At 48.4% G+C, this 25,667-nt stretch overlaps 1 protein-coding gene across 7 annotated transcripts in view; it reads right to left on the bottom strand.

Moving 5' to 3' along the window:
* The window catches only part of St8sia5 (ST8 alpha-N-acetyl-neuraminide alpha-2,8-sialyltransferase 5), a 68,488-nt gene that overhangs the window by 27,790 nt on the left and 15,031 nt on the right, over nt 1–25,667 (bottom strand). For 5 of the 7 annotated variants that reach the window (XM_031366082.1, XM_031366083.1, XM_031366087.1 and 2 more), the window contains exon 2: nt 15,821–15,928. The exons of the other annotated variants lie outside the window; for them this stretch is intronic. In XM_031366082.1, coding sequence (XP_031221942.1) covers nt 15,821–15,928 — 108 coding nt within the window. The remainder of the gene's footprint in view (nt 1–15,820; nt 15,929–25,667) is intronic. 7 annotated transcript variants of the gene reach the window in all.

The following is a 25,667-nucleotide window of genomic DNA, read 5'->3' as shown; positions in this document are numbered from 1 at the left end:
ATTTAGACAGTGGTGGCACACACCTTTAATCCCAGCACTTGGGAGGCAGAAGCAGGCGGATCTCTGAGACCAGCCTGGTCTACAGAGTGAGTTCCAGGACAGCCAGGGCTATACAGAGAAACCCTGTCTCAAAAAAAAAAAAAAAGAAAGAAAAAAGAGTTTGTGATTAATGAAAGCAGCAGAAGAGATTTCAAGGCAGCCTTGTATTGTATTGACTGTGTGGTGTGGTTCTTAGTAATCACTCGTCCACGGCCTCTTTGTCAGCTCTTTGCCACCAGGTCCAGCCCTACTTGAATTCCTGTCCTGATTGCCTTCAGTGATAGCCTATGTTGTGGAACTGTAAGCCTTTCCTTTTTGGCCATGGTGTCTCATCGTAGCAATAGTAACCGTAACTAGGACACAACATATGTAAACAGTGTGGAAGAAGAAAACTTTAGATCTGTGCCTGCTTGCCCTAGCTTTCACGGGCAGTCAGTTCCTTCACTGGCATTAGGGTCTGCTTCATGATTCCAATGTATACTGAAGACCAGCTGAGACACCCAGCCTTGAGGACTGAACAACTGCTAGTTTCTTGGACTGTCCATTGTTGGACAAGCTGGATCACAGCTTGTAAGATGTTCTAATAAATCCCCTTCTTTATTATCTATATATTCACTCTTTCACTATATTCATTTTAGATTTCATGGTTCCACTAGAGAACCCTGAGTAATACGCTCAGTCACTTCTTCATTTTTTCTTAAAGATTCTGAGCTAGGAATGCCCTTGATAAATCCCTGTCTCCTTTAACTAGCTGATAAGCATTCTGTTGCCTCCAACTAAGAACAAGGGGTCAGCTTGGGGCCATCACAGAAGCCCATGACCTTGGCTCAGATTCGTGTGATTTTCCAGTCACATGGTGGAAAGTAATGTCTAATGTCTTGCCACAAGCAACCTTATTTGCAACCAGACCTCGCAGGTGTCACTGAAGCCTTTGGAACCACAGGTTGAGTGAAGTCATGAACCTAGACTGCTAAGAAAAGCTCTAAACGCAAATGTTGTAATGACAACTAGAAGTCTAGAGCAGCAGATTCAACCTGTGGGTCTCAACCCCTTTGCAGGATCACATTCTGGATATACTGTAGATCAGATATTTACATTATGATTTGTAACAGTAGCAAAGTTAGAGTTATGAAGTAGCAATGAAATAATTTTATGGTTAGGGGTCACCATAACATAAGGAACTTTATTAAGGGGTCGCAGCATTAGGAAGGTTGAGAACACTGCTTCAGAGTCTGTAGGGAGCTAGAGAGTTGTACACATACCTCCAGAGTCTACAAGCTGTCAGGGTTACTTCCCCTCTCTATGTCTCTTTTCTCTTACTTTCAACCAAGACACTATCTTCCAGATGACCAGCCAGCCTCCCCCCTCCTCCCTCCAACCATCATCCCCTTTCCCGCCAGCCTTTATTTGGCCTTCTCCTGAATCCCCAACATCACTCAGATAGGCAACTGAACGATTCTGAACGGTCTTGTACCATGTGTCTAGAGGTCCTTAGGCTGGGAGGTTTTCAGAACTGGGCTCACATTCCTTATTAGCCACTCCTATAGCTTGGGTGTCTATGGCCCTCTAGCATCCATAATCAAAATCCCAAGCCCTGAAGTGGTAGAATTGGGAAGTAAGTCCTTTGTTGTTTCCACCCTATATTTATAAGATCGAGCCTTTATAAAATATCCTAATAAAATGGGACTGAGACACTTTGTCCCCTCAACTACATGAGGATATGGGAAGAAGACATTGTCTATGAACCAGGAGGCAGAGCGCCCTTGAAATTTGGACTCTAGAAGTAAATTTGGGAATAAACAGAAATAAATTTCCATTGCTTAAAAGCACCACAGTCTGTGTGTTCTATAGCAGTGGCATGAATGAACCACGATGGCCATTTTAGCTGTGTCATTTCTAGCCTCAGCATCCAGTCTGTACAGTTGACATGACACTGTTGACGCTTCCAGGAAAGCTTAACACACAGGGAGTGTAAGAAGTGCTCACCCCACCCCTGCCCTGCCACGGAAGCTGCCAGCAGATACCACAGGGAGACCCAGGGAGTGCCACACTCTCTTTTCTCCGCTCAGCTGGTTGATAGCAGAGCTGAGTCAGGGATGAATAACACAGAAGTTCCTCTACCATCTGCTCTGGTGACACTGCCTTCTGCTGAGCTTACTAAACCTCCTTCCGCCTCCTGACGGCTACGGCCCATGCCAAGTTCTGCCTGGGCATCGGATGTCCTCGGTCGCCCTGTCCCTGCTAAGCACCACGGGTATAAAGACTGTGTTATTGCTGGGTGTGGTTGCACACACTTTGATCCTAGCACATGGGAGGCGGAGGGATCTCTGTGAGTTCCGGCCCAGCCAGGGTACATGGTGAGGCCCAAGAAAAGTGTTTGTGAAACCTTGACCCCTGGCCCTGCCCACCATACAGGGAACTGTCCCTCTCAGGGTTCCTAGAGACCATGACAGACTAGCCTAGGAATGCCTCTGTCATGCCATACAATCAAAGCAGAGCCATTCTCAGATTCTCCCTCTCCCACATAACACAGTTCCTAGGCCCCTGAAATACCGCTGGCCACGTCATCCAAGCCACCCCATGATTATATCTGAAATCTGTTTTGCCATCAGGAAAAAGGAAATTAACAATTCTTGCTTCTGTCTCCTACCCTTGAGGAGATCTGATTTTGGGGGTGTGCTGTTCCAGCCTGGTCTCTACTAATGATGTACTGATGACACATAATTCTAAGAAGCACTGCCATACTGGGGCTCACCCTACCCCAACCCCACCCCCAAGATTCTGCCTGTGACAGGAAGCCTGGTGGGCATGTCTAGAGGAAGATGTGCAAACTGGGAACACTCTGAATCCACAGAAGGGATGCTCACATAGTTGTGTGTTAGGGAAGAAGCCCACATGAGAGTGAGAGGCAAAACATGTAAGGACCCGACTGTGACCTGCAGAGAGAATTACGTGAGACAGCACCTGGGGAAGGGATGGCTTGCCGTGAGATGTTACTGGGACCTCTCAGAGTTCTGGCATAGAGATAGCTTTTAAAATGCCTTTTCTGTGTTGTTTCCTGCAGTGGCATTATGATTCTTTCACTATTGAAAATTGCTGATAAACGTTCTTTGCTTTTAAGTTACAGACACCCCCTCCCTCCCGCTCCTGCCCGATAAACAGCTCCAGCTTCGCTTGTGCATGAGGAATCTCACCAAAGCATCCCTCCGCCTTCTCAGACTCCCCAGGCTTTGTAAGCAAGTGAGTCACCAGCTCTTCTTTCCATTCCGGAAAGACTATCTCTACTCGGCTCAGAGGAGAGGAGACCTGGCACGGGGATCGGCATCTACAGGTATAAATAGCCTGACAGCCTCTCCAACACCAGTTGACTTCCTGAAGCGGGCTCTAGGCGGCATCCATCCCGTCTCTGTCCCTGTGCCCTCGGGGACCCTGTGGGGCTGGGCTGGCCAGCTCCAACTGCCCGGTCAGCAGGCGGCAACCCCACTAGAAGACAATTGAAGAAAGCCTGGAGGCCCTGGGTGGGTGGGTGTGGCTTTCCTTCCCTCCCACATGAAGGCTCCAGCATTGTGAGATGAGGCCCCTCTGAGCAGGTTGGAGCTGGCTGGCTAATCTGTTCCAACCATCCCTTTCCTTACAAATTCACACACAGAGCTTCCCCCTATTCATGCAGTCTGTCCAGGGTGGCCTCTTCTTCCCAGGGTGGTAGGGGCGGTCACGTAACTCCAGGCCCTGGGTAAACCACTGATTGGTGTGAGATGGGGCCACTGCCTTTTCTTTCTAAGCACATCCCACCAGTTGCAGACACTAGTGGTATCTAAGAACCCAGAAGCCCTGGGGAGGTCCCCCTGTGCTGTGTAATAAGGACAGAGTTGGTAGACGTCACAGCTGCCAGGAGCAGGAGGAAGGGGAGCTGCCACAGACTGCCTACCAGTCTGTCCTGCCTAGGGCATCCGAAGAAAACTGTAGAGTGACTGAACTCTAGTAGAAACACCACTAGCCATGTGCACCTCCATGCGAAATATTAGCAAATCCTCCAACTCTATTAATGAAGCCACCCACGTACCAGCAACATGGCCTATTGGGGTGAGGGTGGACAGGGTTTCAACCTCCCCTGATTCCCATCCTACCCTGCTGTGTGAGGCAGCCTCCCCCTAGACCCTTAAGCTGTCTTAATTCTCTTAGCAGCCCAATGAGACTTGCTTGAAATTCAGGCTGCAGTCAGCAAGGCCTCTTGTCCAAGGTCATCCAACTAGGAAATTACAACAGGGAGGAAACCTCAGGCTTCCAATCACCCAGAACCCCAGGGTCTCCATCACTTCAGCACATCCCTTCCCCTCCTCTCCCACTCTGACAGCAACGGCTCCCTGGGGGCTCTGACAGCAAGCAGCCCCCTTCTCTCCCAAAGGCGACAGCCCTTCAGCAAGATCCGTGCTATTTCCAGCACAAGAACAGCTGCTGTCTGGAGCGAGCACCCGCCCCATCAGCAGAAAGCAGTTGGAGACTGACAAGTACCAGGGCTGTAAGTGTCCCCGGATAGGTGTGGAGGAGCTCGGGGCTCCCTACCAGCAGCCAAAGGCTGCGACTGACTACCGGGAGGGGGCATTACTGGGGTCCTCCGTGTCTGTCCAACAATCTCTGACTTACCCTGTTCTCTCTGGGGTGTGATTTCCCTATGCCAGCAATCACGGGAGCTAAAAGGTCTAAAGGCTAAAAAGCAGCAGGCTTAGTGATGTGGACCTGGTGGCAAAAGACTTATAAACCCAGCTCTTCTCTGAGAGAGGCTGAAACAGGAGCATCACAAGTTCAAGGCCTACATGGGCTACAGAGTCACTTTAAGGTCAGCTGGGGAAACTCAGATAGACTCTATCTTGAGTTTTTTATTATTATTAAGGTAAAAGAAGGCTGTGAGTATAGTTTGATGGTTGAATAGCTGCTTAGCATGTACAAAGTCCTACATTCAACCCCTAATACTGCAAAATAATAAGCTAGTAAACTAAATAAAAGTTTACATTTTGCTGTTTTGGAAATAGCTCTGGATATTCCCATGGTCAGTCCGTTCTACCACACCACTGTGCAAAGTCTGGACTGTCATTCCTGCCATTGCTGGGGTCTGGGTAGGTAAGGAGCAATAACAAATTCAGAGACCACATGTCCCCTTTCCCAGATGTAGCCCTTGACCTGGCAGCCAGCACAGTCACAGTAAGGTGACCTTTTCTAAGCCAGTCCAGGAGACCCTGAAAGTACCCCTGCTGAGGTCCAGCTTAGCCCTGACCGCTCAGCGTGTCCAGTGGCTGGGGTCTCACTGACCTTACTGGGCTTTGGTCACCATCTCTTAGTGCTAAGCCCAAGGCTACACCCGGGCCATCACCTCCTTTATCTCCCCCCCAGATCTTTGCCTCTGTAGTGCCCCCGCCCCCCGTCTCCACCCCAGCACAGGCTATGAATCCTTCTGCCTGTTTCGCTGGTGTCTGACTCTGGGCCTGGGATGGCTTCCTATTTACTTCCATCAGAGGCACACCTGCTCAGCATCTCCAGGGCACCTTCCTCCCCTCCCTTCTCTGTGCCAACATCCCCCGGGCACATCTCCCCCTCCCCTAGAAATGACTTAAACATGACTCCTCATGGCCTGCCTGTACCCCTCAGGGGTCAGGAAGGCTTATCTCTTCCACTCCCTGGAGGCTTGTTGAGCCTTCATGGGTGCCGGGATATTTCGCCCCTACCAGTGATCAACTAGCCAGGTAAGTCTCCTCTCTTGAGATGCTTCTCAACATAGGATCCATTAAGGATGCCTGCTCCACACAAAAGCAGGTAAGAGACTGGAGGAAATCTGAGACTAATGGGTCCGGGTCGGTGAAGGCTTCTCCAGACAGTGGACAGGGGAGAGGGCTGCAGGCCTAGGCAGATGTGCAACCAGTATATACAGCAAGAGTTGGCCAACTGCAGGTATAGCAGCAGCGGGTGCCTAGGACAGGGTGGTGGCATCAGAAAGGCTAGACAGGAGCTCGAGAAGCATTTAGGCAGAAGGCAACATAATTTGACTTAAAAGTTCACACTGGCCACCAAGGAGGTTTAGAGAGGAGAAGGGACTCAGTGGAGTGTGGAGAAAGTGCATGGCACCAAGAGGCTATAAGCGAGGGGTAGGAGAGACGAAGCCAAGCAATCACGCACAGATGAACCCTGAAGGACATGCTAAGACTCAGTACTTGGAAGAACAAAATCTACAGCAACTTCTGGGCCTTCCTTGTCTACACAAAGTGGTGTCATGGAGCCATGCAATGACACGGGAGAACAGGTTTGGGTTTGAATGGTAAAGTGAATGGCCAAGGAGTGTTTGCTGTGACCTTCGGGCATCCAAGGGTAAGAGGCAACAGGGAAGAGTCGGGTGCAAATCGGATGCGCAGAGCAGAGGGTAGACACATGCTCCAGAGCAGATGGACAGGGAGACCCCATGAGCGCTTAGAGGTGGGGAGGGGGAAAGACAGGCCCAAGGTTAGACTGAGAAGAAAGGTATGCAAGAAAGAGAGAGAAAAAAAAAAAACAGGACGTGGAGCCCAGGGACCAAGAGCCTTTACAGGACACAAGGGATAGCTGCACCCAGTGTTGATGGGGACAAGGAAGAAGGGAAGGTGCCACTAATCTGACCACTTAGAGGTCTCAGTGACCTTGACAATAGTAGATAATGCTTCGTGGGCACGTGTCAATTAAGGTAAGACCGAGGTGGGCAGGGCTGGAGAGATGGCTCAGGGGTTAAGAACACTGACTGCTCTTCCAAAGGTCCTGAGTTCAATTCCCAGCAACCACATGGTGGCTCACAACCATCTGTAATATGATCTGACGCCTTTTTCTGGTGTGTCTGAAGACAGCTACAATGTGCTCATATACATAAAATAAATAAATAAATCTTTTAAAAAAAACAAAAACAAAAAAATCCCAAAAAGACTATGGTAGGGCAGGCAATGTCGACCCTGAAGTGTTGAGGGAAAGTAGAACTGGGGGAGGGGATGTTGGAGACTGGGTTCCAGGGCAGGGAAGAAGAGGAAATGCTATGCTTTCCAACACATCAGGGGCATGGATAGACATTAGTGTTCTGTGAAGCAATAAGAAGCAAACTGAAGAGCCCAGCTGAGCATAAGGAAGGAGCTCACACTCAGTATGAGGAAGGAAGACTTCTAACACGGAAGCCCTCGATGGAGGATGGCCTCCAGCCAGCTCTGTGAGCCCCTCGTGACAATCTTGGTGACCACCAGTCTAGGAGAGTGCATGGAGCTTCTAGGTGAATGTGTAGCTTTTAATTTGGGGGGGGGGGCACTAGAAGTGCCTTCTCTTCCTTCCTTTCTCCATTTCTCTCTGTCCTCCTGCCTTTGCCAAGTCCCGGTGTGAAGTTCTCAGAGACAGTGGAGCAGGCAAGGTGTGCAGAACTACAGGGAGGAGAGAAGGTGGGGTTGGGGGAGATGACAGGACAGGATGCCTGGGAGCTGGCTGCCGTTGTGGGAGCTGCTTCATCAGAGGGGTTGTTACTGAGCCAGCCCTGTTTCTCCTGCTCCGGAGTGGGATAGTCACTGAAACCGTGAGTTTTGTAATGGAAAGCATATTCACAAGGTGGGTTCACAAGGTGGGTTATGGGAGGGAAATGGTGAAGATGGGGAACAGGTGTACAGCTTGCCTCCCCAAGGGTAGGGTTTGGGGGTACTTGTGGGAGAAAGGAGCAGGCTGAGGCTAAGGTCAGGGGAGAGGTGACTGGGTGAAATGAGCCATGGTCTGCTCATGTGTGATCCAGCTTCATGGCCCCTCATGGTGGGGGGATGCTTAACAAATAGTGGCTTGCCACAATCTGTGGGTGGAGTTTTGGCTTTCTGACACCAAGAGATGACCCACTGGGTACCTGTATGGGCATCGGGAGTGAGCTGGTGGCTTTGGCAAAAGCAGTCTTCGAGTCCCTGAGAGGTAACCTAGACAACCAGTCCCAGTAAGGCTGGAAAACAGAGACAACCAGTCCCAGTAAGGCTGGAATACAGAGGCCTCAGCAAAGCCAGTGGGAGACTGGGAATGCTTGGCTCCACAACCTCCAAATGTAGTCAATCCAAACTAGGGAAGCTAGAAAGTTCACTCAGGCTTTCCCTTCAGTTTTAAGCAGACACGGCCCAGTTGGGAATGCCTCCTCAGAAGATCTCAGCAATGCCTGCAAGATCTCAGCTGACCTGCGAGGGGTTATTTTAACCTTTGGGGGTTCTTTGCACACTCCAAGCGCGTGACTGGCCTCCTTCCTGTCTGCTGAAAAGTTGAATCAATGCCAACTTACAGGAGCAGAAACAAAGGCATAGAAACTTCACGAGAGTGGACTCGTGAGTGTAGAAGCCCCATAAGCCTAGGAGACTCTGCTGAGACGAGTCACAGTCCCCAAATCTCAGAGGCTGGAAGCTCATACAGCAACACTCTCTCAAGAGCCCCCTGGCATAACCTCCACTTCCACCACCAACCGCATCTGCCTGAAGCCTGATGCTGCCTGGCCGTGGGAGGCCTCCATGAGGTTCGCAGGATGAAAGGGGGAAGACACCATATTTGCGTTGCTGTGTGTTTGCCCTGCACCCAGCCAGGCGCGTTCTGCCAGAGCCTCCAAATTCTTCTCATTTGGATGCAACCCAAGAGATCTGTCTCTCTTTTGTGCCCACTTTATTCTTCCAAAGAAGTGAAAATTCATCAGAAAGATTCGCACTAAGCCAGCCTGCATCTCAAACTACCCTAAGGAACAGGCACTCTTACAGGAGGCAACATGGGAGGGCAGTCATGTGGGCCAGGGAGGACTGCTGCTGCGCAGTGTTCAAACCCACTGCTACACCTGAAGCTCTACCTTGGATGTGGGATTATTCTGAAATTCGGAACCCCCAGGTGCAGACTAAGATGGGGATCTTCCATAACAATTGGGAAAATACTAACTCTCCTAGAGGTCAGAATATCAGAAGAAGAAGAAAATCCCCCTCCTGAAAAGGGAGGGGAGAACAGAAGACAACAGCAGGAAAGAGGCTCTCTGCTTTTTCCTCTTCCAGAGACAGCCACATCTTCTTGTGCATTGACAGCCTTGGCCCTTAGACACAATGGTAAAGGTCGGAGTGAATGGATGTGGCCATATCAGGCACTGGGTAACCAGGGCCGCCTTCTTATATGGCAAAATGAATATGACTCCACCTATGACCTCAACTACATGGTCTAAATGGTCTACATGTTCCAGTATGACTCTACCATGGCAAGTTCAACAGCACAGTCAAGGCTGAAAATGTCATCAACGGGAAGACCATACCCGTCTTCCAGGAAGGATATCCTGCTAACATCAAATAGGGTGATGCTGGTGCTGAGTGTGTGTGGAGTCTACCATCATGGAGCCACTTGAAGGGTGGGGCCGAAAAGGTTATCATCTCCATCCATAATGCCGATGCCCCAGTGTTTGGGATGGGCGTGAACCGTGAGATGTGTGACAACGCGCTCAAGATTGTCAGCAGTGCTTCCTGCACCACCAACTATTTAACCCCCTGGCTAAAGCCATCCGTGACAACTCTGACATCATGGGAAGACCCATGACCACAGTCCATGCCAACACTGCCACTCAGAAGACTGTGGGTGGGCCCCTCTGGAAAGCTGTGGCATGATGGCCGTGGGGCTGCCCAGAACATCATCTCTGCATCCACAGGTGCTACCAAAGCTGTAGGCAAGGTCATCCCAGAGCTGAACGGGAAGCTCACTGGCATGACCTTCCATGTTCCTACCCAAATGTGTCTGTCATGGAATGGATATGCCACCTGCAGAAAGCTGTCACATATGATGACATCAATAAGGTGGTGAAGCAGGCATTCGAGGACCCACTAAAGGGCACCCTTGGCTATGCTGAAGACTTCAAGAGTATCTCCCACTCCTCCACCTTTGATGCTGGGGCTGGCATTGCTCTCAGTGACAACTTTGTAAAGCTCATTTGCTGGTATGACTATGGCTATAGCAACAGGGTGGTGGGCCTCATGGTCTACATGGCCTTCAAGGACTAAGAAGCCCTTGACCACCCACCCCAGCAAGAATATGAGAGGAAGAGAGGCCATAGGCCACTGAGGAGTCCCTATCCCAACTCAGCCCTCAACACTGAGCATCTCCCTCACAGTTTCCATCCCAGACCCACAAAACAACAGGAGGGGCCTAGGGAGCCCTACTCTTTTCAATACCATGAATAAAATTCACTGTACCCACCTTCAAAATGAAGTGGGAAAGAGATGGGGGAGGGAGTAAATGAACCTAAAGTAAGTGAGTTTTCCCATATTTTGGGTTGAAGTAGACTGCCTCTCTATATGTATCCTCCTTGGGAAGCATGCAGAGAGGCAGTTTACTTAAACCCATATGTTCTTTTTATTTTAGCCCAACAGTCAAGAGCCAGAAGAGATGTACAGATGGACACATAAGTAGCATTTACCATCATGGGTGACCAGCCCACAGCCCAGATGAAGGATCCCTCCCACACCTCCCACCAGAGCTGGGGTTTCAGAGTCAGAATTACCCAGGCGAACTGCCCCCCCACCACATACCACCTGGAGTTGACTCAGTCCTCTCACCTGTAACATGACATTGTAATAGTGCCCAACACAAAGCTGAAAGGGTGAGACTTAACCCAGCAGTAAGTCACAGGATGTGCTCAGCAAATTAATGTCTGACATAAAGCTACACCCCAGTGACAGCGAGCTATAGGTGGGGTCCTCCAGCTCCAAGCCAAGTCTCACCCACTCTGGGCAGTGCCTCTGACTTTCACGCTAAACACACCAGTATCCCAAAGTTTAATGCCTAATTACACACTGTCTCAGAACAATTAGGGAACAAGCCACATAATGAAGTACAGAACTGAATTCAGTCAAGTACTTTCCAGCCATAAAACATGACAATTCCTCCCCTATGCTCTACTGGACTTGCTAGACACACACGTGGCTGATCTCAACCTTGACCCGTGACATCCAACTGGTTCTCTTGGACCTTTGATTTAGGCTTCTCTTGTTGGCCAAGGTGGAGGTCATCCTCAGTCCTCCACAGTCTAGAAACTACTAAGCCAGAGAGAACAGTGTCTATCCACAGGCAGCATGGCGGCATCAGTCGGACCAGCTGGGCTCTAGGCCTCAGGCAGTGTTTCTTGGGTCACCTCTCATTTCTTCCTCTGGCCATCCTGTTAGAATGGAAGGCCAAGGTTGGTGTAGAAGCCAAGAGGCACCAATGAGACCAGGCTGCACCCAGGGCTCAAGGGTCCAGAGGTTTCCCAAGACGCATTCCCAAGATACCAGCCCGAGTCTCCATGGTGAAAACCCTTAAGGATTGGGGGGTGGTGAGAAAACTCAGAAGCATAGGTGTTCAGTATTCAGGGAATTCCATGTGCATGATGGTAGAGACTGCCTCTAGGCGTATATTACAGATGGCAGAATTGAAAGGAAGTCAAGTGTGCTGGGCTATCAGAGAGGCCCAAGGAAGAGATGGCACAGGCAGATACTGGCAGGCAGACAGCACCATAGTGTAGAATAGAGTACGGCCACAACACTGAGGGAGGCCCCTGGGCTGGCACTCTAGACCATGATGTCAGCCATGGGTGATGGACAGCTCCTGGAGGCAGAAGGGCCTCCTGCCTTAGCTGCCCTCAGCACCAGTGTGACTGGGAATTGGAGTGGAGACTTTACATGAGATGGTATGAAGAATTGGGCCCAGTGTTGCCCACCCTACAAGGCAGAGTGGGCAACCACCAAGGAGACAGCTACCTCCCCAGAGCAGCTGGGGTCAGACACATAGGTAGGCTAGAGGAACAACAACAACAAAAAAGACTCTGTCCCACCTCCCAGAATTACTGTGCCTGGTGACAGGCATGGGAGTATTTGGAAGGGTTTCTCAGTCAGTTAGCACAAGCATATCTATAGTTCACCTTCACGGACTCTTCTCTGCTTCTTATACACCCCTCCCTGGCTTTCAGTTTCCCCCTTTCTATCCAGGATCCCAGAACTCTCAGGGCATCTATTCATCTTCTCTCCCCAAGAGATGATCTTTGATAGTTCCAGCCTGTGAAGGAATAACTTTTAAAGACAGCATCGAGAGACAATGACAAAGCGGAATCCAGAGGGCAGGTCTGCAAACGGAGGAGCTGGCATTTGCTGTCTTACCATTAACTTCTATTTCCCCTTATCTCCGTCTCCCTGTGCTGCCGCCATCTATTGATCATCTGCTACAGCAGGTACCACCCATGTGCTGGGAACAATAAGAGGGCTCACCATTCCTAGCTGAAGAGTGACACACGCTCCCAATCTGAACAGGAACCATTTTCAAAGACTCCTCAGCTTAGGCTAAACACTCGCTTAACATTTGCTGGTTAACAGCCACTCCATTCTGCACACTAAGGCAGTTCCCCCTAGGGGATGCTTACTGGGCAATGTTTCATTTTGTTTTGTTTTTTCGAGACAGGTTTTCTCTGTGTTGCCCTGGCTGTCCTGGAACTCACTTTGTAGACCAAGCTGGCCTCGAACTCAGAAATCCACCTGCCTCTTCCTCCCAAGTGCTGGGATTAAAGACGTGCGCCACCACCACCTGGCCAAGGGATTTTTTTAATTGGGCAATGTTTCATAGACCTGAGTTGAACTTCATAAAGCTGTATGCCAATGTATATTGTGTGACAGAGACTTTAGAGCTCAGTCCGAGTTCCCCTGGTGTGTCTCCCTAGACCTGACTGCAGCCCCCATGAGCACTATCAGCCAGGATTTTCTTTGTGGTTCTGCTTAGAACTTTTCAGACTGGCATCTTCTCCTCCTTGGGACTCCTGGAAACTCTGATGAAGAGGGGAGCACACCAGCTCAGAGTGGTGGCACACGCCTTTAATCCCAGCACTTGGGAGGCAGAGGCAGGCGGATTTCTGAGTTCGAGGCCAGCCTGGTCTACAGAGTGAGCTCCAGGACAGCCGGGGCTACAGAGAAACCCTGTCTCTAAAAACCAAAAAAAGAAAGAAAGAAAGAAAGAAAGAGAGAGAGAGAGAGAGAGAGAGAGAGAGAGAGAGAGAGAAGAAAGAAAGGAAGGAAGGAAGGAAGGAAGGAAGGAAGGAAGGAAGGAAGGAAGGAAGGAAGGAAGAGAAGAGAAGAGAAGAGAAGAGAAGAGAAGAGAAGAGAAGAGAAGAGAAGAGAAGAGAAGAGAAGAGAAGAGAAAAAAGGAAACTGACTCTCTCCCAGAGAAGGCATCAGCTGCCAACAGCAGCTCTTCAGCTAGAGCCCTCCCCTTCCACATTGGCATGTTGGCTGGCTTGACTTTGTCCAGGTCTCCTTGTACAGCAACCATGACTGCTGTGAGCTCTCAGGCACAACAGTCCCTGTAGTGTTCAAGAGATGCAGTTTCATCCTGGTCTCCCCTGACCTCTGCTCTTACAATCCCAGGGGTGAGTGTGTGATAGCTCACCTGTGGCTGATCCTCTCTGCACTTTGAATGGTTATTGAGTTTCCACACTAACCACACCCTTCATGATACAGAGAAGCTTCTCCGAAGGAGGAGAAGCAGAGAGCAGAGCTACTCTGGATATACACATTGCTAGATGGCAGTTTATGTTATCTTTGTTTAGAAAATAACAATAGGCCGGGCAGTGGTGGCTCACGCCTTTAATCCCAGCACTTGGGAGGCAGAGGCAGGTGGATTTCTGAGTTCCAGGCCAGCCTGGTCTACAGAGTGAGTTCCAGGACAGCCCCAGGGCTACACTGAGAAACCCTGCCTCGAAAAAACAAAAAAGAAAAAAGAAAAAAGAAAGAAAGGAAGGAAGGAAGGAAGGAAGGAAGGAAGGAAGGAAGGAAGGAAGAAAGAAAAAGAAAACAATAGTAGGTTCATCCCTAGCACCTATAAGCTCCCAACCACGGGTTCTCAGGCAGATTTTACAGCATCAACAGTATTGTGTGCACATTTTCATGAATGGCTAATCTTGGTTGCCAACTTTATTGGGTTGAGAAGCATGCATGAGAATACACACCTCTGGGTGTGTCTGTGAGGCCTTTCCAGAGATAAGATCTTGAGGGCTCTGAGCTCATGAGTGGTTTCATCTGACCCTGGATCCAACTTTTGAATGGGAGATTGGTTAGGTGGTAGAACTGTGGAAGGTGGGGCCTGCTCAGAGGAATATCCCACTACGGATATGTCCTCTAGCTTCTGAATGAATAAATGAGTGAGTGAGTGAGTGAGTGAGTGAGTGAGTGAGTGAGTGAAGAGTGAGTGAATCTTTTCTCCTTTAAATTATTTCTATCAAGTATTGGTCACTGTGATGATCAAATTTATGCAATATCCAAAGGCTCCAGCCATTGACTGAGAACATCTGTCCAGAAATAGCCTCCTTGGGCTTGTCCATCTTGCTCACTCCAGTATTCTCTGTCCCAGGTCTTTCTCCGTCCCAGGTCTTTCTCCGTCCCAGGTCTTTCTCCGTCCCAGGCCTTTCTCTGTCCCAGGTCTTTCTCTGTCCCAGGTCTTTCTCTGTCCCAGGTCTTTCTTTCTCTGTCCCAGGTCTCTCTCTGTCCCAGGTCTTTCTCTGTCCCAGGTCTTTCAACTATCTATCTCTCCCAAGAAGCTCCCCAGAGAGATGGGCACCTGCTCATTTACCTAAGCCTCCTCATATCTAATTGGGCAGGACATGACAAACTGCTAACCACCTGAAAGACAGCTTTGATACACTCACTGTCCCGTCCCGGGACATCCCAGGACCCTGCTCAGCTGCCCATGCTCCCACTGCCCATAGGAAGGAAGAACTCTGGTCCCAACAGGTAAGCATCAGATTCTCCAAGTCTGATCTGTGCCCACCTAGCACACCCGGGTTGCTCTGTGGACATATGCCCACTTGCTTTCTGACACTGCAGCCACATTTTACTTTTCCAAAGTTTTGACAAAAGCAGGCTTGTTTGGGACCCTGCAATGCATAATCACCACTTATCTCGAAGGTTGATTCCATGATTAGGGTCAAGACTAACTGCAAAGAAATCTCAGGCCTTTTTCTCAGGGAAGCAGATCTGACAGTTCATCCTGGGTCGGGAGAGGGATCAAAGGACAAAACGGCTTAATCAGGCCCTGGAAACTGTTTCCTGGCAGGCTCCTGCCACACACAAGCTCCAGAGAAAGCATCCTGTCTTGGCCACATAATTCCTCTTTGCAAAAATGTGTTCATCTAAGAATATTCTGCTTCTATCCACTCAACAAATGCTGTCGAGCTCCTCCCTGTGTCAGCAGAAGGGCCCTTAGTTCCTGACTTTAGCTTTAAATGTTGCAATAAATCAAGAAGTAAAAACAGGAGAAGATGGTATGAATGTTACAGCACAATATTGTCTTGAAAGAGACCACTCTGCCCTGGCCACGGGGAGACCTGTGTCCGGGCAGTGAACTTCAAAGAAGCAGAGAACCTGTCCAATCTTCACTCCATGATGCCACCACACCCTCCCTCACACACAAGCATTTGCCAACTCAAGTTCTGAAATCTCCGCTATATAGACACGGCTCTTGTTCCCACATACTAATGGGGGCTCAGGCACCAGAGCTCTCATTCCACCTTACCCAAAAGGCCAGTGTCCCCACAGGGTTAGGGTAGGGTCCTATCTACCAGATCCACTTACCCCTCAAAGGATGCAAGGAGGACCCCAAATGTGGTGATCTGTGAAAGTGAAGACCAAGGCACCCCTCCCCTGAGGGCAGCTCTAGGAACAAGCAATGGGCTAGGGACTTCAGAGTCCCCTGTGGTTGGGCTTCCCCTTCCCCCGCCATTCACTGGGGTCTGTACCTGGAGCTGGAGCCACTGATGTTCTGCTCTGTTGGGCTGCCGCTGTCATTAAAGAGCCCAGTCCAATTGGCCTGTTGGTCGCCCCTCTGCCAACCAAACTGGAAGCCTCTGGCAAGAAAACGAGGCAAGCGATATACACACTGGTATGTTGGGTTAGACCTGTCTAAGAGTCACATTCTGTGCTGTACCCATGAGACAAAACTTGGTCATTATACACTAGAGGGTGACAATGGTGATAATTCCAACCATGTGGGTGACGGTGGTAAGGCACCATGCTATCTTCACGCTCGTGCATCCTTCCCTCACTCCCATCCTTCATCCTTCCCACGGGGTGAAGCACACATTTTACAAGCAGGGAAACAGAGGCTCACTAAGACTAAAGTTGCAGGGCTCTTCTACCTCCTGTCCGGTGCCGTCCCTCAGTTCCTGTTTCTAGAGAGTGAAGTGAAAAGAATCCTATCACCAGTGCTGTGCCAGACACAGCTTGGAGGAATTTAATCCACCATGTGAGGATTCCCCCTTCTGGTTTAAGATGACGGACTGAGCACATGTGTATCTAACTCTCTCCCCAGCCCTACGATAATGGTGGCAAAGTAATGAGTGAGAATGTGAGCACAGAGAGGAGGTAACAGAAGGGACCAGAAACAGTCCTGAGAGACGGCAAGCAGGTGGGTAACCGACAACCCAGGCCAGAGAAAGCAGCATCCTGAAGATAGATCCAGTCTCTGGACAGAACTACAGAAGGATCAGGAATAGACAGGGATGGGGATGCGAGATGGTACCCAAAGCAGGAGGACTGGGTTGAGCATATATAAGAAGCAGTTAGGCACACGAAGCTGCACACACTCCAGGGAGAGCAGTAGGCTTGCCCTTGGGGAAGCTGGCTCATGGAAGGGGATTCTGCACCCAGAGCTGCCGGTACCCTGAAGGGCTTGACTGGTGCTCTAGAACCATGGTGCAGCACTATGCAGCCTGAACCTCTGGCCAGGTGAGGACTGTGCCTTTCAAGAGAGGAAACCGAGCAGCTTTTCTAAATGACTAAGGATAAAAGGGGTGCCCTCCTAAGTACCTTGGGACACTAGCACTGTGTTCACCTGGGGCTGGAGAGCCCTTTGCTGGGGGACTGTCCTGTGTTGTATAAGATGTTAAGTGATGTCCCCCAAGACTCTGTCAGCTGCATTTGGCCTCCACATCTCCTGTTAGGATTATCAGAATCTCTCCAGGTGCAAATGGCTTCTAGGGGTAAAATCACCCCTACTAGGAATCATTGTCATATAAGCAATGCCTAGAATTTCCAAAACCCACTTACATCTGCCTGGCCCTTAGATATGAGGACACTCCTAATGCTGCCACTTCCAGTGAAAAACCTATTGAACTTCAAAGTCAGAATAGAACTAAAAAGGAAGGAAAAGGGGAGTTCTAGGCAGGGGGGGAGGGTGGTGGTGGTGGAGAGGAGACAGATGAAAATAGTTAATAAAATTGTTAATAAATAGCCTCTTAGCCGAGGGAATCAGAACTGCAAATGGGCTTTGGAGCCATTCCAGCCACACCCTTCTAATTAGCTGGTGCCCTCAGTCAACTCTCTGCACATCTTGTGGTCTCTGTTTTCATAATCCAATGGATAAACAGTCTAGGATGTCTCTGGAGTCCTTGGGTGAGATTATCAGAGAGATGAGCTGCTCTTGCTGCCGGTCAGCTCGCTGAGGTCATTTTGCTCCTGTCAGATGGAAATCACCAAAGGACAGAGAATGGCTTTCCAGAACTGGCAGGCCTGGGCCCTTGAGCATCCTCCAGCTGACAAATTCAGATGCGTATGGCTCTTAAACCCTTAGAACTAGAGGTTTGCGATTCCGGGTTGTAGAAGACAGACACTTACAGTTTTAGGTACCCCTCTGGGCTTACTGCTCTCCGTGCTTGCCAAGGAGCAGCTTCTCCATCAGTAGCAGCTGTACTAGCACTCAGCATTGGCCTACACCACAGTTCCCAAGGGTGCTGGAACCCTTGGCCCCCGCCCTCAACAGCAACTTTAAAGTTCTCAAGCCTTGTGGGTCAAGCCCCTTGGAAGTTCTCTGGAGTCTTCCAGTAACTGGAGCCCCAAGTCTGTTTCAAAGTCTTCATAGTCTTCGGCTTGCTCCTCCATCTCCCCAGTCTCCAAACCTTCACCACCCGTCACGACCTCTGCTCCCTGCAGGACCCGCTTCCACTCTCTCCCTGAGCTCTTCAGCTAGTCTTCTTGCTTGTCTTTCCACTGCCAAAGCTGCTGCTACAACCGTCATCATCGCCATAAGTCATGGCTACTGCCACCCACTCCTCGTGTTAGCACTTCAGCCCGTCCTACCCGGGACGACGACCACAGGGAAGCAAGAAAGGGTCACTTAGGAGATGTCTCTTATTGGAACTAATAATACAACACAAGCGGGCAGAACCCAGAAGACGCCGTCGCTGACTCGAAAGCTATACAGGGAACAGCCTCGTGGTGTTGCCGCACTCAGAGGGGGTATGGCGTGTAAGTATGGAATTGTACTCTGCACCAATAACAACACGCCTTCCCGTTTCCCCCGGAGCAAGCACAATCCTTCATAAGAATTAGTCTCTGCCAACCACAAGCTTTTTGCTGGGTCGCTAAGCCAGGACTCTTCCTCTACCTGTTGAGGGTAGACTGCAGCTGCAGTCGACGACTGGGCTTTCTGGAGCAGCTTCATGCTTGGTCATCTGGAAATCACCGAGGCCTGGAACAGCCAGAGTGACGTTTGCCAGCGCTGGCACACTGGAGCAGTTGTAACTCCTGTGGCTGCCAGCCATGGTTATGGGTGTTGCTTGTAGCAGGAGCGTGGTTTTTTTTTTTTTTTTTCAAGGTGTCCATACAGTATTCAAAGCCACCAGGCTGCCATAGGACAACCCAGTCAGTCACCTGCTTAGCTGGCAGCTCCCTGCTCAAGATGACAGAGCATGAAGGTAGCGTCCGTCAACTGTCAACCAAGGAGGGAGAAATGACTGACTTCCCACAGTTTTGCTCATTCTCAAGGGGAAAAAAAAAATTAAAGCTCACTCACAATAAAGACCTAGGAAATGCATATTCTTTTCAGGGTAGCAATGCTGAGCACACAGCTATAAATCCTTAGGGAGAGCTGGGCCCCGTTGATCTGCTTACTCCAAGGCCTTCCATCTCCCTCCTTGGGACTCCTGCTCACCGCCCACGAGCATGCTGACCCAGCTTCTAGCCAGTCCTGGTGTGAGTCCTCCTAGGGTCTTACTTACGGTAGCTACATATGCGAGGCACTCTGCTCATGGAGTGAATGGCTGCTGTTGCTTTTCATTCCCCGCTCCAGTCTCCACAGCAGAGAGAGCTTAACCCAAAAGGGGAACAAATACAGATGGCGGCACACAACACCGAGGCGGAAGGATGCCAGGCTACTCAGAAAAGAGCAGCAATCCACTGTGGTCCAGCTCGACACGGTACATCAATGTTTTTGTTGATGTGACTGTGTGTTGCTTTTTAAGAAATCAGTGAAGTATCCATCAGCTTATAGGTGTGGTTTACTTGGAAGAGTGGTGTTTGTTGAGTGAGCACTCATCAGCAACAGGCACTATGAATGCAGAAGGTCTCATTGGCTTTAGTTGCAAATGAAAAACAAGAATTCCAGAGTTTAGGCATATGCCCAAGATCCAGAGGCTTAAAAGTGGGCAAGACTTCTGCCCTGGGTTGACTTTAAAAGCTCTCATTTCTAAAAGTCCTTAACTAACTTGCATGCAGTCAAAGAAGACATTCCCACCCGAGGTTTTGCCATTTGGCTGGTTGTGCTGGTTAGGTTGTTCTGTCAACTTGACAGAAGCTAGGGTCATTTGGGAAGAGGGGGGCTCAGCTGAGAAAATACCTCCAGTACACTTCCCTGTCCCAGAGTCTGTGGGGCCTTTTCTTGAGCAGCGGATTGATGGGGAAGGGTCTAGCCCACTGTGAGCATTGTCATTTCTAGAAAGGTGGTCTTGGGTTATATAAGAAAGTAGTCTGTACAAGCCAGACAGCAGGTGTCTTTAGTCATGACTGCCATTGCTGTGATGAAGTATAAGAACTGAAGGTGAGTTGGGGAAGAAATGGTTTATTCCTCTTACACGTCCACATTGTAGTCTATCACTGAAGGAAGTCTGGACCGGAACTCAAACAGGAAAAGAATCTTGAGGCAGGATCTGATGTGGGGGCCATGGATGGGTGCTGCTTACTGGCTTGCTCCTCATGGATTGCTCAGCCTGCTTTCTTATAGAACGCAGGACCTCCAGCCCAAGGACAGCACTACCTACTATGGGCTAGACTCTCCCCCATCAATCACTAATTAAGAAAATGCCCACAGCTGGATCTTACGTTGGCATTTTCTCAATTGAAATTCCCTCCTTTCAAATGACTCTAGCTTGTATTAAGTTAACATAAAACTAGCCAGGATAGTTGATTCCCTTGCCAATTTGATGCACAAACATATCACTTTTAAGCCTTAACCTTTCCTTTCTTGTTCCTCTCCCAAGATCACACATTAAAGTTAACAACACAATATAAAACATTTTACAAACTTATAAAGTTCCACAGTCTCTACAAATTCAAACACTTTAAAATTCAGTCTATTTAAAAAAAATTGAAGTCTCTTTTAAACCTAAAATCTACTTCAAAATTCAGTCCCTCAATTGGGGACTCCTGTAAAATAAAAAATAAGTTAAGTACTTTCTTGCTTCAAGAGGGAAGAACCAGAATACAGTCACAACCTGAAAAAAAAAAGGAAAACCAAACTACAAATGTATAAATAGCTAAATGTCCAATCATCCACTCATGGTCTTCTGGACTCTTCCAAGGGGCTTGGGTCACGGCTCCAGCTCTGCCCTCTGCAGTGTACACAGCTTGTGCTCCAGGGTTCCACTACACCACGGCTGCTGTTCTTGGTGGTCGTTGCATTGTACCAACATCTCCAAAATGCCGGGGTCTTTGCTACAACGAGGCTCTACTTTCTCTTGAGCGCTCTTTGTGGTGCCAAGCCTCAACTTCTCTCCATGACTTCTTCAATCCTGAAATTTCAACTGCTGTTGAGGCTGCACCTTCTCCCATGGCCTCTCTCCAGCACCAAACCTCAGCGGCTTTTCATGACCCCTTCCTACCTTCAAAACCAGTACCACCTGGGTGACCCCCACATGTTACCAACTTTGGCAGCTCTGCGAGCTGACTCTGAGGAAACACTCCCCAGAGGATTTCACCTCAGTGATGCTGCTCTCTTCTTAACTGCCTCTAATTTCTTCACTCAGGACCAGCATCCAGCATCCCAGGAAGATAAAGGTTTTTACTTTAGTGGTTCTGGCCTCTTGTTGATCATAGCTGATTCTTCAGCTCCAACTGACCAGACACTACAAAGAGTCTTCACACAAAAGGCCAGGTAGAGTCTTAGCTTCCCTCTGAAACTTCACAAGCTAGGCCACCATCATCTCAATGGTCTCAATATTCTTCTCTTCCAAGCTACTACAGAACAGCTCACCAAGCTTTTTACACTGAATGGCTTTTCCAATCCCAAAATTCCAAAGTCCTTCCACAACCCTCCCCAAAACAATATGATCAGGTTTGTCACAGCAATACCCAATGCTCCTTGTATCAATTTCTGTCTTAGATAGGGTTTCTCTTGCTGTGATAAAATACCATGACTAAAAGCAAGCTGTAGAGGAAAGGATTTATGTGGCTTACACTTCCACGTTGTAGTCCATCATTGAAGGAACTCAAACAGGGCAGGAACCTAGAGGCAGGAGCTGATGCAGAGGCCATGGAAGGATGCTACTTACTGGCTTACTCCTCATGCCTTGCTCAGCCTGCTTTCTTATAGCACCTGGGACCACCCACCAGCCCAGGGAATGGCACCGCCAGAGGTGGCCTGTATCCTCACCCATTGATCACTAACTGAGAAAATGCGCTACATCTAGATCCTATGTTAGCATTTCCTCAGCTGGAGTTCTCTTCTCTCAGATGATTCTAGCGTGTGTCAAATTTTATGTCAAGTTGACATCAAACTTGCCAGGACAGCAGGCTAACAAAAAGTGTTCCTCCAGGGCCTCTGCTTCTGTTCCTGCCTCTAGATTTCTATTTGAGTTCCTATCCTGACTTCTCTCTATGATAGACTGTGATGTGGAAATGTAGACCAAATTAAACACCCCTCCTCCGTTTCTTTTGGTCATGGTCTTTATTATAACATTAGAACGCAAACAAGGACAGTAGTTTACAAGTAAATTTAAACAGCCTGGTGAGAAAAACTTACCCATGGACTATTCAAAAGGTCATCTAGCCACATTGTCACCTTCCCACCCACAAAGGCAGTCTCTCCTAAGAGCTATGCAAAGATTAATATATGCAAGGCCTGAGCATCAGGTGAGGTGCTCGCTATAACTTAAATAGGCAAAAGCAGGCTGCCAAAGAAGCTGCATCACATCCTAGTTTATAAGGTTTTGTTTTGTTTTTGTTTTTGCTTTTGTTTTTACCATAAAGCTGGTTATCGTTGTATATGGCAATAAAGTTCATTCTTTTAGGCTAGCAATTTTTTTCTGGTTTAGCTAAAAATGGATTATACTGTTTCCAAAACCAAGTATCATATAATTTAAATTGCATTTCTGGGCTAAGCATAAGGAACTGTCCATTGTTACCCAATTCGACCATAACAAGAAAGGACAACCCGGGGAGAGGAGGCTCCTTCACTCTTCCCTGAGAGTAGCAAACATTTCTGGAGTCTCCACTGCGATCTAGAAACCCTAGCCCCTGGGATGACTAACGGGGAGCACGTTCTTGTGTTTGGAATCCTTGCCGGAAAGGTGAGGTGGCAAAGCTAACCCACGTGAAGATCTCAACAAGCAGAAAATAAAGCCCATGAGGACGAGGCTAGTATGGAAATACCAGCACCCAACTAAGTGAGACTCTACGCAGGCAAGTGTGATGGGCAAAATCAAGCACCGAAGGAGCTAAGTGAGACTCTACGCAGGCAAGTGTGATGGGCGAGGGAGCTGGAGCTATTTTGTTGGGTTCTATTTATTTTTTTATAGGGGGAAAAATGAAATGAATGTGGCAGAATGTCAACATTGTTGATTCTCTGTCCTGTCTTTGTGAATACTTCTTACTACATAGTTCACCATGTTCTTGGGCCTGCAGGATGGCCCATCAGGTCCATGATCACCAAACCTGATGACCTGAGTGCCATCCCTGGGATCCATGTTATAGAAAGAGAGGACTGACTTCAAAAGTTTACCTCTGACCTCTACATCATGGTTGTGCGTGCGCACACACGCATGCACACACACACTCACACACTACCCTTCAGCCATAGGCAAGACTTCATAGTGTAAAATGCTGCAGGGATGACCTTTATTTTAAGATCCTGTTAGTGATCATGCGTTTATCTCAAGCAGCTCATTTTTAAATTAGAAATTTACATTACATATGCTATGTGTAGGTACATGTGCGTGCACATGTGTGCTTACACATGATGTTAGAAGTCAACACTTGGAGTCTTCCTCTACTGTCTTCTACCTTATTTTTTGAGACAGAGTCTCCCACTGAATCCAAAGCTCGCCGGCTGGCCAGCAGGCCCTAGGAATACCCTGCTGCCCCAATACCAGGATTACAGGTGTTTGCCACCAAACCCTACTTTTTCACATGGGGCGGGGGCGTCTAAGGATCACATCCAAGTCTTTTTACTTGTGCTGACTAAGCTATCTCCCCAGCCTTCTCCCCTACACACACACACACACACACACACACACACACACACACACACACACACACAAAGCAAACAGCACAGGAAGAATTATCTCAGCTAATATATTGAAGACTTAGGCAATCAATATTTAGTGGCTTCAAGCACTGATAAGCTTACAGTGCCCCTTAACTGTCCACAGCTTCTCAGACACATGCCTCACAAAACAGCTTGGGTCCTGATTTCCTGGCTATGAAAGACAGATCCACCAGGGCTCAGCTCAGCCTCCTACTTTTGTGGTGGTTGCTAATGACATAGGCCAACCTCAGCTAGGATGCCAGTACATGACCTTCAGATATCAAATTAGATTAAGGACTGGGGACCTGCCTAGGTTGCCCAAGGTGGCTACCAAGGAAACTTTGTGTGTTGGGGAGGGGGGGTCACATCTCAGAGAATTTAACACGGGAGGAAGAGCCCAATGAAGTTTAATTACCTCCACTAACAATACTCTCCAGAAACTGTAAGGCATTATCTTATTTAAAATTTACTAGTGGATCTGAAAAAAGCCGTGTGTTGTCTCCTTTTCTGTTTCCGACTCCACACGAAGTGAGCTTTGCCCTTTGCCACACTTCCCACTGCCATGACGTTCTGCTGAGTGAATCCCTTAGAAAGGACACCACCATTGAGGGGCGAAGGAGACACAAACCCCCACCCTTAACTCAGAACCTGTCTGCAGTTGATAACCATTTGCAACTGGAAAAAGACTTATTTTCCCTAACAAGTCTCACTGGGTATACAATCTACTCTTAGAGGCAGGTGGTAGATGGTCAGAGCAAAATGGACTCAGTGACATCTTTGGAGGGTCCTTGTCTAATTTTGCCAGAGCATTTAAAAGAATGTTTAATTAACTAATTAATTAATTTAATACCTTACAGGTCCTTTGTGTGTGTATATATATGTGTGTGTGTGTATGTGTGTGTGCATATACATATATATATATATATATACACACACATATATATGTATATATATATGACAGGGTCCATATATATATGCTATGGCTTGCAGTCCTGTGGTATAATGGGATTCCTGTGCATGCAAATGTGTCTCTGCATCTGTGTGTCTCATGCTCTTCTCCTTTGGCTTTTTCTTTGGTTCTATCCAACTCTGACTTGTTCGTCTGTTTTTATCTCATTTTATTTTGTTGTATTGTTATCCTTTAGGTATTTATTGTCTAACGAGAGACAGAAAGTGGGTGGACCAGGTGTAAGGGGAGGTGTGGAGGACCTTGAAGGGGAAAATATACACATCAGAATATAGTGTTTGAAAAAAATCTATTTTCAATAAAGGAAAAATAGAAAGAACAAGAGGAGGGGAGGGGAAGGGGAATGGAAGGGAAGGGAGGCAGAAAGCCCCAGACAAAGCAGTGTTTGGGTCAGCTGGACCTGGGCTCCAGAAATTTCCAGAAACCAAGAGGCAGATCAGCTGAGTGCACTGTGGTTCAGAGAGTCCTCCAAAGGCCTCGATCCACACAAGACCTCCAAGCTCTTCATATAGCACTATGGGTAGAGAGAGGGCCAAGCTCTTCACATGGCATTATGGGTAGAGAGAGGGCCAAGCTCTTCACATGGCACTATGGGTAGAGAGAGGGCCAAGCTCTTCACATGGCACTATTGGTAGAGAGAGGGTCAAGCTCTTCACATGGCACTATGGGTAGAGAGAGGGCCAAGCTCTTCATACGGCATTATGGGTAGAGAGAGGATCAAGCTCTTCACATGGCATTATGGGTAGAGAGAGGGCCAAGCTCTTCATATAGCATTATGGGTAGAGAGAGGGCTCCTCTTTTTTCCAGCTGGTTGTGGTTCCCCGAACCTGGAATCTAGGCACTTGGGAGACTAAAGCAGAAAGATTTCGAGATTAAAATCTTGTCTCAAAAATAATTAATTAATCAATTGATTGATTCCCATTTTAATTAAATAATTTGAAATGATACATTTCTCTCTTCCAAGCCCAGCTTGTGAAATAAAAGCTATACCCATCTTCAGTTAATAGTTATCAAATGTCACGCATGGTACATCAGAGCTGACTGATCATATGTGCCTTTTATGCATTCATTCTATTTTTATTACAGTATGTGACATTATATT

This window comes from Mastomys coucha, unplaced genomic scaffold (genome assembly GCF_008632895.1).
Source record: "Mastomys coucha isolate ucsf_1 unplaced genomic scaffold, UCSF_Mcou_1 pScaffold13, whole genome shotgun sequence".
Taxonomy (NCBI): Eukaryota; Metazoa; Chordata; class Mammalia; order Rodentia; family Muridae; genus Mastomys; species Mastomys coucha.
Note: the sequence above shows the minus strand (reverse complement) of the source record. Positions and strands in the feature narration are given on the sequence as shown.